The 11891-nt window shown below is 41.7% G+C and overlaps 1 protein-coding gene across 1 annotated transcript in view; it reads right to left on the bottom strand.

Annotated features, from left to right (window-relative positions):
* Positions 1 to 3827: 3827 nt before the first annotated feature.
* Positions 3828 to 11891, bottom strand: part of LOC102483445 (zinc finger protein 791) — an 8890-nt gene continuing 826 nt past the window's right edge. Inside the window, 4 exon segments of the mRNA XM_006160983.3 lie at positions 3828 to 3997; positions 4000 to 5329; positions 6780 to 6834; positions 7562 to 7730. Coding sequence (XP_006161045.2) covers positions 3941 to 3997; positions 4000 to 5329; positions 6780 to 6834; positions 7562 to 7730 — 1611 coding nt within the window. The 3' untranslated portion in view covers positions 3828 to 3940.

The raw sequence follows: 11891 nt of genomic DNA, 5'->3' as shown, positions 1-11891 counted from the left end.
TAGGCCAGGACTCTGTGACATCTTGGGCATTTTGAGACCACAGAATGACAGTGTGCACAGGCGCGACAGCAAGGATGCCTGTGGCCAAGGGGCAAGAGGCCGGTGGAATGGATTCTGCAAGATTTTTTTTATGATAATTTTTATTATCATTATTTAATTTGTTATAGGATACATGTGCTCACCAGAGAAATAGAGGGGAAATGAGAAAGCAAGCAGCTAAGTCTGGGCCTCGAACCATAGTCAGCCATATAGGAGTCCAGTGCCTTAACCACCATGCCACTTTCTGGCTCCTATTTTTGTTTGTTTTTCTTGAAGAGGTTTTTGCTATAAAGGCACATGCGCTAACCAGAAAGACAGAGAGAGACAAAGAGACAGAAAGCAAGGAAGCCCCCGCCGAGGAGATGGCCATGCTGCAATCCCTTCTCTTCCATTCTCCTCTCGGGATCTTGGACATGCACGCACACACGCCTGGTGTGAGTTTAAGCCACCAGGTCCAGGACTTAAACCACGGTAGACTACATGGGAGTCAAGCTACATAGCCATTATGCTAACTGCTAGTCCTGCCCACTTTATTCTATTTTATTTTGGAGAGGCTTTTGCTATAGGGCACATGTGCTTGCCAGAAAGACAAGAGAGACAGAAAATGAGAAATCACCCCCCAGGGGTGATGGCCATGCTGCAATTCCTTCTCCATTTTCCTCTCAGGATCTTGGGCACGCATGCACACACACCCTGCGTGAGTTTGAGACATGATCTGGGACTCAAACCACAGTCAACTACATGGGAGTTTAGTGACATAGCCGTTAAGCTAACTGCTGGTCATCCCTACTTTAAGAAATTTTGCCATAGGTCACGTGTGCTCATCAGAGCGACAGATAGACATAAAGTGAGAAATCACCCCCTAAGGGGATGGCCAGACCCCAATCCCTTCTTCTCCATTCTCCTCTCGGGATCTTGGTCATTCACATAGGCCTGGCGTGAGCTTCAAGCCACTGGTTCCAAGATTCAAACCCCCATCAGTCTAGCACCCTTAACCTTGTTTAGCAAGAATGTTCAGTGTCTTAACCCTCATGCCACCTGCCAGTCCCAAGCCAGTAATTGTTATGTATAAGTTGTTTGAAAAGTTAATAAAATACTTTTTAAAAAATTTAATTATTAAATTTGACCAGAGAGAGGAGAATGATAGTGAAAGAGAAAGCAAGCCCCTGGGTCTGGAACTTAAACCATAGTTGGCCGTGTGAAAGTCCAGTGCCTTAACCACCACATCACCTACTGGCCCTAATAATATATTTCTAAGAAATATGTTTGGAAGCTTTTCTTCTGAAGAAATGCAGATGTGTTTTTATTCACAACTGAATATAATGTACTAAGAGAGTACATTCAGCAGTTCATTGGAAGCATCCACAATTTGACTATTGAAGAAGGTGATTATTTTTACAGGGAAGATTCAGGGAGAGCAGTCACTACACAATGCAATAAGGAAAAAAATCCCCAGATAGTTCTTTTTGACTGTACTATCATACCTGTTATCCAGGAATATAGTCAAGTAACAGAACAATAATTATGAATTAGACTATAAGAATACAGTCTAAAGTGGGAAGACAGAAGTACCATAGAACATTCCCAACCATGAGAGTCTTAATTAGTTGCTTGGTGCATGCACAAGAGCTGGAAGGAAAAATCTAATCTGTGGAGACTTGTGGAGTGTATGGAAGCATCTGTGGAAAACTACACATCTCAGAATATGGAAGTCAACAAGTTGACTTTTTTGAGGATATTCCTGATTGGCTGAGAAAAGAATCATGAAAACAGGTGGGAAGCGGGTGTGTGCAAAGGGCCTATGAAACTTGGTATCTCCTGTTAGTTCCAATACCTGCCTTCTCATGCAAATTAGACTATTAGTGAATTCAAATATAGAATGATAAAGGAAATAGATTTATAATATTTAGCCCACAATATTACCTATGTTGTCATAACAAAAACAGAAAGGCCACAAACTAGATTTTTAATTTTTTTATTATAGATGTCTTTTTAAAAATTTTTTAGATTATTATCATTCTTCTTCAATTTTAACCAGAGAAAGACAGAGAAAGGACGAGTGAGAAAGCAAGCCACCGGTCCAGGACTTGAACCATGGTCTGCCTTGTGGGTGTCCAGCACCTCAACCACCATGCCACCTGCCAGCCCTCATTGATGTCTTTTAATTCAATGCCTGTTATCCAAATAGCCACAAGGAATGAGAAACAGGACAAAAGGTGAAAATAATTCACACGAGACTATACTCTTTGACAAACTCTGCATATTTACTACTCTATGCCAGCTAATAAGTAAAATAAGAGCAGTGTAGTGGTGCAGCTCTATGAAGCTGATCTACAAGACAAGAATCCTGAGTTTGTGTCCACAGATTTTCCTGAGTGTGCCAGGCAGGGGCATGCCCATGAAGCAGGCCTGACTGAAGCTACCAATAGAATTTGGCATCAGGACCTTCTCTTACTTATGGAATAATATTAGAGCAACAAAAGGAAGGAGCCAGCAGGTAGTATGGCAGTTAAAGGCACCGGATTTCCATATGACCGACTGTGGTTTGAGTCTTAGACCTGATGGCTTGCTTTTTCCCTTTCTCTCTGTCTGTCTCTGGCAAAATTTAAAAAAATAAAATAAAAACAATAACAAATGGAATTAAATAATTATTTTAAAGAAAATATTTAAAAGAATAATATATATATATATATTATTTATTTATTAAGAGAGGTTTTTGCCATAGTGGGTGTGTGCAGAGGCAGAAAGCAAGAAAGCAAGAAATCACCCCTCATGGGATGGCCATGCTCCAATCCTCATCTCCTCTTGTCGCCTTTCAGGATTTTGCACATGCACACACACATGCCCAGCCTGAGTTTGAAGCTGCTGGGTCCAGGGCTCAAACTGTGGTCAACTATGTAATCATTATGCCATCTCCTCGTCCTTAATTTTATTAATTAAAAATATTTGCTATAGGGGGCTGGCAGGTGGTGTGGTGGTAAAAAGCACTGGACTCCCACGTGGCGGACCACAGTTCAAGTCTTGGATCTGGTCGCTTGACTTCTCACTTTCCTTCTCTCTCTTGCCATCTAATCAAACTGGAAAAGAATAATAATAAAGTTAAAAAAAGTTTTTGCTATAGAGCATGTGCACGCATCAGGGAGAGACAAAGTGAGAAACCAAGCTCCCTGGTCTGGGATTTGAACCATGGTCATCCATATGCCTTCACCACCATACCACCTGCTGGCCCCAAAAATGTCTTAAACAAGTAAAATGCAATAGGGCTATTATGGCTAAAAAGAAAATTTACCATTTTTCTGTGGTTTCATCCAGAAAACAACAGAAAAAAATATATAAGAAGATAGAAACCTAATTGTGTAGTATAAACCTACTTCAACTCCTCCATTGATCCATACTTCAAAAATAGAGAAAGTTATATTAACTTACATAATGACAAACCACTACCTGTTGAACTTTTGGACTATTGTTTATAGAGTACTTACAGAATTTTCTCACTTCGTATTTCTTTGCAAAAGTAAGGAGAAATCCATAGTCTAGAGAAGCAGTTTAAGAATGAGCCATTGACAGAAATGTATTTTTGGCTTTTCTAAGATTTGCTTCAGGTTATGAATTTTCAAGAGCACTCTGCATGAATTACCTGTCTGTATTACTTTCCATATTACTTACATTTATAGTATTTCTCTACAGTGGGAATTTTTACAACTTTGGAAATATGCGTTGAAATTTCTCAGGTGCATGTGGTTTCTATCTAGTGTGCATTCTTACATGTTTCTGTAAGGATGTGGACAAACGGAAGGCTTTTCCACACTGCTTACACTTAAGAGGTTTCTCTCTGCTGTGAGTTCTTTCATGTCTCTGGAAGGAACTGTGAAGACTGAAGACTTTCCCACATTCATTACATTTATAGGGTTTCTCTCCAGTATGTGTCCTCATGTGTCCTTGAAAGCTTGTGGGATAAATGAAGGCTTTCCCACATAACTTACATTCATAGGGTTTCTCTCCGGTATGAGTTCTTTCATGGATCTGAACATAACTAGAACAACTGAAGGCCTTTCCACATTGTTTACATTCATAGGGTTTCTCTCCAGTGTGAGTTCTTTCATGTGTTCGAAAGGCACTGGGAAAAATGAATGCCTTCCCACATATCCTACACTTATAAGGTCCATCACCAGTGTGTGTGATCATGTGTCTTCGAAAGTTTTCGAGAGAAATGAAGGCTTTCGAACATTCCTTACATTCGTAAGGCTTTTCTCCAGTGTGATTTCTTTCATGTATCTGCAAATCTAAGGGATAATTGAAGGTCTTCCCACACTTTTTACATTCATAAGGTTTTTCTCCAGTGTGCGTGCGTTCATGTATTCGAAAGTAGCTGTTACGGCTGAAAGCTTTCCCACATTCTTTACATTTATAGGGTTTCTCTCCAGTGTGCACTCTCAAGTGTACCCGGAAGGCTGCACGAGCACTGAAGGCTCTCCCACATTCCTTACATTTGTAGGGTTTTTCTCCAGTATGAATTCTTTCATGAATTTGCACGGAAGTAGAACATCGGAAGGCTTTTCCACATTGTTTACATGTATAGGGTTTCTCTCCAGTGTGAATTCTTTCATGTACTCGTAAAAAACTGGGAAAAATGAACGCTTTCCCACATTCCTTACATTTATAAGGTCTATCCCCACTGTGCGTTACCATGTGTGTCTGAACACTGGTGTGGGAAATGAAGGCTTTTCCACATTCCTTACATTTATAGGGTTTTTCTCCAGTGTGAGTTCTTTCATGGATTCTTATAGAACTGGGACAACTAAAGGCTTTCCCACATTTTTTGCATTGATAGGGCTTTTCTCCAGTGTGGATCCTTTCGTGAATTCGAAGAGAACTGGGACAACTGAGAGCTTTGCCACACTGCTTACATTTATAGGGTTTCTCCTCAATGTGAGTCCGTTCATGTGTTTGAAAGGGTTGATGATACATGAAGGTTTTTCCACACTGCTTACACTTATAGGGTTTTTCTCCAGTGTGAGTCCTTGCATGTCTTTCAAAAGGTTTGAGATAACTGAAGACTTTGCCACATTCCTTGCAGTTATATGGCTTCTCATACAGTGTGTGTCCTGTGTGAGATCTGTTGTGCCTGTTAAGGGATGAGTAACACATGAAGCCTTTTCCACAGATATTGCATTCATATGGTTTTACTCCTGTAGCATTCTTGGTCACACTGAGGGTTGGAATCTGGCTGAAATTTTCTCCACGTTGATTATCTTCTTCACTTTTACAGACTGTCTCTAGCATATGGCTTCTGTAAAAAAAAAAAAAAAAAATCAGGAGCACGTTAATGATGGTTTATTATTTTGTATTCATCACCACCTATTTCAATTACATTTTGTCATTTTGGGGCAAACTAGATTTTCTGCTCTGTCTGAATTGTTTGAAAATGAATATACTTGATGTTCTACCAGAGGGTTCATCCATAGCTATTACCAAAACAGTGATATTCATCTATGATGCTTTTTTTCTTTCTCTTAAAGAATTATTTTACTTTATTTATTTTGACCAGATAGAGAAAGAGAAAGTGAGAAAGCAAGCCTCCAGGTCCAGGACTTGAACCACAGTCAGCCATATGGGCGTCCCATGCCTTAACCACCATACCACCTGCTGGCCCCTCATCTATGATGCTTCTTAATATTGTTTCCAAGAAAAATATTTTTCAAACACTGAACATGTGTGTTGTTTAAGAAAATATTTTTTGGTGAAAATTTTGTAAGACTAAATTGGAAGGCAGGCTTATTTTGTGTCCTTATTTGTTCTTTAAATTTCATGATTTGGGGCCAGCAGGTAGCTCAGTGATTAAGGGCACTGGTTTCCCACATGGCTGACCATGATTAAAGTCCCAGACCTAGCAGCTTGCTTTCTCACTATCACACCACCCCACTCTCACTCTCTTTCACTCTGTCCCTTTCTGATCAAATTAAAATAAATAAATAGTTATATAAAAATAATTCCTTTTTTATTTTAAAGAATTATTTTATTGGGAACCAGCAGTTAGCGTAATGGCTATGTCGCTGGACTCCCACGTAGTCGACCGCGGTTCGTGTCCCGGACCCGGTGGCTTAAAACTCACGCTGGGCGCGTGTGCGTGCGTGCCCAAGATCCCGAGAGGAGAATGGAGGAGAAGGGATTGCGGCGTGACCATCCCCCCTGGGGGGTGATTTCTCGCTTGCTGTCTCTATGTCTCTCTCTGTCTGTCTGGCGAGCGCACGCGCCCTACAGTGAAAATCTCTCCAAAAAAAAAAAAAATAGAATTATTTTATTTACCTTTATTTATTATTATTATTTTTTAGTTTGATCAGAGAGAGACAGAGAGGAAGTAAGAAAGCTAGCCACCAAGTCTGAGACTTGAACCGTGGTCAGCCAATAATAAAAATAATTCTTTAAAAAAATTTTTAACATTTCATGATTCTTTTTTTTTATTTATAATTGGTATGTGTGAAGACAGAGAGAGAGAAAGATTAGCATTCTCCACAGGATCTGGTCACAATGCAATCCCCTTTCTCCAGTCCTCCAGCCTGTCGGATCTTGGGTACAAGTGCTCACACCACTGTGTCTCAGGCTGACCAGGCTGGGGATTTAAGCTGCGGTCACCATATGGGATCCGGCATTTCCTAAGTATCACATTTTCTCTGTGCCATGGAGCCAGCCCTCTAATACTCCTTAGAAGGATGCTACTTTGTCTTGTGATTCCAACTAACCTTAGATATCTCCTCTGGTACTGGTCTTCATTGTTGTGGTCTTCCCATTTTTTCCCTAAAATGTAGATATCAGAAATATTATAAATTACTGGAAGTACAAAAATTATTACATTGTAGGTATACAATTAATGGTGGGGACCAGCAGTTAGCATAATGGCTATGTCGCTGGACTCCCATGTCGTTGACCACGGTTTGAGTCCCAGACACAGTGGCTTAAACTCACGGCGGGCGCATGTGTTTAAGATCCTGAGATCCCATGCCCAAGATCCCAAGAGAAGAATGGAGAAGAAGGGATTGCAGCATGGCCATCATCCCCTGGAGGGTGATTTCTCGTTTTCTGTCTCTCTCTGTCTCCCTGGTGAGCACACACATCTTATAGCAAAAATCTCTCCAGAGAAAACCTGGAAACAATGAATGTTGACCATGCTTCTTTATCAGTGTATTCCCTTCTCACATTTCAAATATTAGAATACTGATTTTGAGGGACCAGCAGACGGTATAATGGTTACGTCACTGGACTCTCGTGTAGTCGACAGCAGTTTGAGTCCTAGACCTAGTGGCTTAAGACTTCATGCCAGGCATGTGGGCATGCATGCCCAAAATCTCGAGGAATAGGGATTGCCACATGGCCATCTCCCCTAGGGGTGTTTTATCACTTTCCATCTGTCTCTGGTGAGCACATGCACCCTCTAGCAAAAACATGTCTTAAAAAAAAATGAATACTGACTTTGAGCAAGAACTATTCTTTAATTGACTAAGTGAAGGAATGATGTCATCCGTACCTACAGAAGCGAGGTTCCTGATAGTTTCCCGCATCACATCCCTGTAGAGTTTCTTCTGTGAAGGAGCCAGCAGAGCCCATTCTTCTTGGGTGAAGTTTACAGTCACATCCTCAAACACCACCGAATCCTTAAACATCCCACATATATAGACACAGGAAGATGGCTTAGACTGATAGGGCAGGGGAATGGATAGTCAATCATAAGATGTATACACATATTTTATGGTTTCCAAACAATTACTGTATGATCAGTCCTCTCATTAAGGCAGTTAACCAAGAGTTTCGATCAGAGATGATTAGGCATCCCCCTTACATTCCTGATTTGGTTCCTTTTGACTTTGTGTTGCCTAATCTTTAAAAAATTATTCATCTATTTATTATTGGTATTATTTTAATGTTTTTCTGTAGGGCACATGTACTCACCAGAGAGAGAGAAGGAAAGTGAAAAATCATGCCACTAGGTCCAAGACTCATGCTACAGTCAGCCATGTGGGAGTCTAGCAGCTTAACCCATGCCACCTGCTGGCCCCAGTGTTCCCTAATGTTTTTTTTTTTTTTTAAAGAAGTATTTTATTTAACTTTACTTATTTGTCTTTATTTGACCAGAGAGGGACAGAGTGAGAGAGAGAGAGGAAAATTGAGAAAGCAAGCCACCAGGTCTGGGACTTGAACTGTGGTCAGCTGTGTGGGAATCTTGCACCCTAATCACCATGCCACCTCCTGGCCCCGTACCCTAATCTTAAAAAAGTTCAATGAAAGGGACCAGCAGTTGGTATAATGACTGTGTCACTGGACTCCCATGTGGTTGACCATGGTTCGAGTCCCAGACCTGGTAGCTTAAACTCATGCCGGGTGTGTGTGTGTGTGTGTGTGTGTGTGTCCAAGATACCAAGAGGAGAATGGAGGAGAAGGGGTTGCGGCATGGCCATCCCCCCTAGGAGTGATTTCCAGCACCTCTTCATTAGGGATGGACTCAATAGCTGGACTCCTAGCTTTAAAAAGTCTTTAAATTGATGCAGCTATGTTGAAAAGTTTATTTTTTTAATGTCAAATTCAATTTTTTCACAAATGTTTTAAAGTCCCCTTGGCCTGTGGAAGTTTAACAAGTTTATCTGATCACTTTGTCCTGGGGTAACTGAGGACTTGGATTTGGGACCGGCAGATGGTATAATGGTTAGGTCACTGGACTCCCACATGGCTGACTGCAGTTTGAGTACTGGACTCAGAGGCCTGAAACTCACACCAGGAAAATGTCTGTGCATGGTCAAAATCCTGAGAAGAGAATGGAGAAGGGACTGCAACATGACCATCCTCCTTGGAGGGTGATTTCTCACTTTCTGTCTCTCCGTCTCTCAGGTGAGTGTACATGCCCTCTAGCAAAAAATTCTAAAAAAAAAAAAAAAAAAAACTCAGATTCAAGTGAGTCCAGACTCAGTGGCTTGAAACTCATGCCAGGTGCATGTGTTTGCATGCCCAAAACCCCAAAAGGAGAATGGAGGAGTAAGGAATTGTGCAAGGCTATCTCCCCCCCAGGGGGGGTGTGATTTCTCACTTCTGTCTCTCTCGTAAGTGCACGTACCCTATGGCAAAATCTTTCAAAATAAAAATTATGAGGTCATCAGAAAAGTCATGACTTGAGGAACAGGCTAAGGGTTTCAGTGGTATCTACCATGGTTTGATGGTGAATGTGGCCATAGTTGTAAAATATTGTACATAAAGGATTTAGCGGTGCTTTCTTCCAAAAACACAATTTCCTTTCTTCCGTTTTAGGAGGAAGTGATTCCCAAACAGCTACATTAGGGACTGTTCTCTCATTTCCATGAACTTATAGACATCATATATGGAAAAATGGGCCATCACCTTGGTAACAGAATACTCAAAGAAAAAGTCAGGCATGGGGCTGGCAGGTGGTATGGTGCTTAGAACTCTGGACTCCCACATGACCAGCCATAGTCATAGTTCTTGTCTGGACGTGGAGCCTTGCTTTCTCACTTTTCCTCTTTCTATTATGTAACAGTCATTCTTTTTAATTAAATTTCAGGCCCAGTATATTCAGAATGACCTAAAATCAGAACCTGGGCTTCTCTTTTGGCTTCCACATCGTGTCCATATGCTAATGTCCAAGGGATCCCAGCTAGGCCCTTTAAAAAAAATTAATGATGTATTAATTTGTTTTTAAATCTGACCAGAGTGTGTGTTGCGGGGGGACTTAGAAAGCAAGCAGCCAGGTCAGGGATTTGAACTGTGGTTGACTATGTAGGAGTTCAGCGCATCAACCACACGATTTGCCAGCCCCCAGCTAAGCCTTTTTAAAAATTTAATTTTAGGGACCAGCAGGTGGCATAGTGGTTAAGGTGCTGGGCTCTCACATAGCCAACCATGGTTAGATTCTTGGACCTGGCAACCTGAAAATCATGCCAGGCACGTGTGTGTACATCCTGAAAGAAGGAATTGTGGCATGGCCAGCCCGTTTGGGGGGTGATTTCTCACTTGCCCTCTCTGGCAAATGTACATGTCTTATGGGAAAAACCCTAAAATAAATAAATAAATAGAATTTAAATGTATGTATGTATTTATTTTTTGAGAGGTTTTTGCTATAGGCTGCATGCGCTCGCCAGAAAGAGAGAGAGAGACACAGTGAGAAATCACCCTCCAGGGGGGATGGCCACACCTCAATTCCTTCTCCTTTCTCCTCTCGGGGTCTTGGGCACGCATGCACATGCACCTGGTGTCAGTTTAAGCCACCGGGTCCGGGACTTGAATCATGGTCAACTACATGGGAGTCCAGCAACATAGCCATTACATCAATGCTGGTCCCTAAATGTATTTAACTTCTCTACAAAAATTTCTTGCAAACAAGAAATTTGCAAGGTACCTGTTTTGCCCAGCTTCCCTGGGCAGCACAGACACCCTGGGTCACTGGTACTCTGTCTGTGTCACTTTATTTCTGTTTCCTCTTCTTAGATTCAAGCTAAGTTAGCCAACACCTTGTCTTCTCTAACAAAAAACAAGTATCTATTGCTTCCAGAAAATGAAAATGTCAATTAATCTTTCCCATAGCAAGAAATTATTGCTACAGGGGGCCAGCAGGTGGTGTGGTGGTTAAAGGTGCTGGAATCACACATGGCTGACTGCTGTTGGAATCCTGGACTGGTGGCTTGTTTTCTCATTTTCTTTCTGTCTTTTCTCTGATCAAATTTAAAAAACAACAGAATAAAGTTGAATAAAATAATTCTTTATTTACTTTAAAAATTTGCTCAGAGAGGGAGAGAAAAGGAAAGTGCCTTTAACCACCACACGACCTGCAGGCCCCTGAATAAAATAATTATTAAAAAAAATAAATAATTGCTATGGACCAGCAAGTAGCATACTAGTTAAGGCACTGGACTCCTCTCACATGGTCAACACAGTTCAAGTCCTGGACCTGGTGCCCAAAATTCCAAAAGAATTATTTTATTTTTAATTTAACCAGAGAGGGACAGCACAAGAGAAAGAGAGGGAAAGTGAGAATGAGAGGGAGAGCTGCCAGGTCTGGGACTCAAACCATGGTTGACCATGTGGGAGTCCAGCACCCCTAATCACCATGCCACCTGCCCACACCTTATGCTTATTAAAATGAGACTCAAGTAAGCAAACAGATCTTTTCAAGCTGACAAAATCAAGTGAGAGGCAGTGCTGACCTGGAACTATGCTGATAGGACATGTCACCAGGAAAGTCTCTAAAGAAGTACCTCAACCTAAATCAGTTTCCCTAGGCCGTCCATGCTCCAAAATGACAGGAAAGAAGTTGCCAACATTTTTGCAATGCAGCTTCAGGTGATTATCCCCCCTCCCATGTAAAATGTAAAATAATCCACAAACTAATCAAGAACTGCAGATGATGTAATGGTCATGTTCCTGGACTCCCACAGTTGCCAGCAGTTTGAGTCCCAGACCAGGCGGTTTAAAACTCATGCCACGGGCATGTGCGTGAGTACCTGCCCAAGATCCTGAGAGGAGCATGGGAGACAAGGGACTGTGATGTGGCCATCCCACCTGGGGGATGATTTCTTGCTTTCTGTTTCTCTGTGTTTACAGGGAGTGCACGTACCCCATAGTGGAAAAACTTTCTTTAAAAAAAAAATGCCATCCCTTTCCGTGGAAGAATAGCTAAAGTACTGTGTGTTTGAAATACAACAAGGAAGCAGGGGCAGCAGGTTGCATGGTGGTTAGGGGTGCTGGACTCCCACATGGCTGGCTGTGGTTCAAGTACCGGACCTGGCAGCTTCCTTGCGCGCTCTCTCTCTCTCTCTCTCTCTCTCTCTGTGTGTGTGTGTGTGTGTGTGTGTGTG

The sequence above is a fragment of the Tupaia chinensis genome, unplaced genomic scaffold (assembly GCF_000334495.1).
Source record: "Tupaia chinensis unplaced genomic scaffold, TupChi_1.0 Scaffold138060_1, whole genome shotgun sequence".
NCBI classification, from domain to species: domain Eukaryota; kingdom Metazoa; phylum Chordata; class Mammalia; order Scandentia; family Tupaiidae; genus Tupaia; species Tupaia belangeri.
This window is presented reverse-complemented; position numbering and strand designations above follow the sequence as displayed.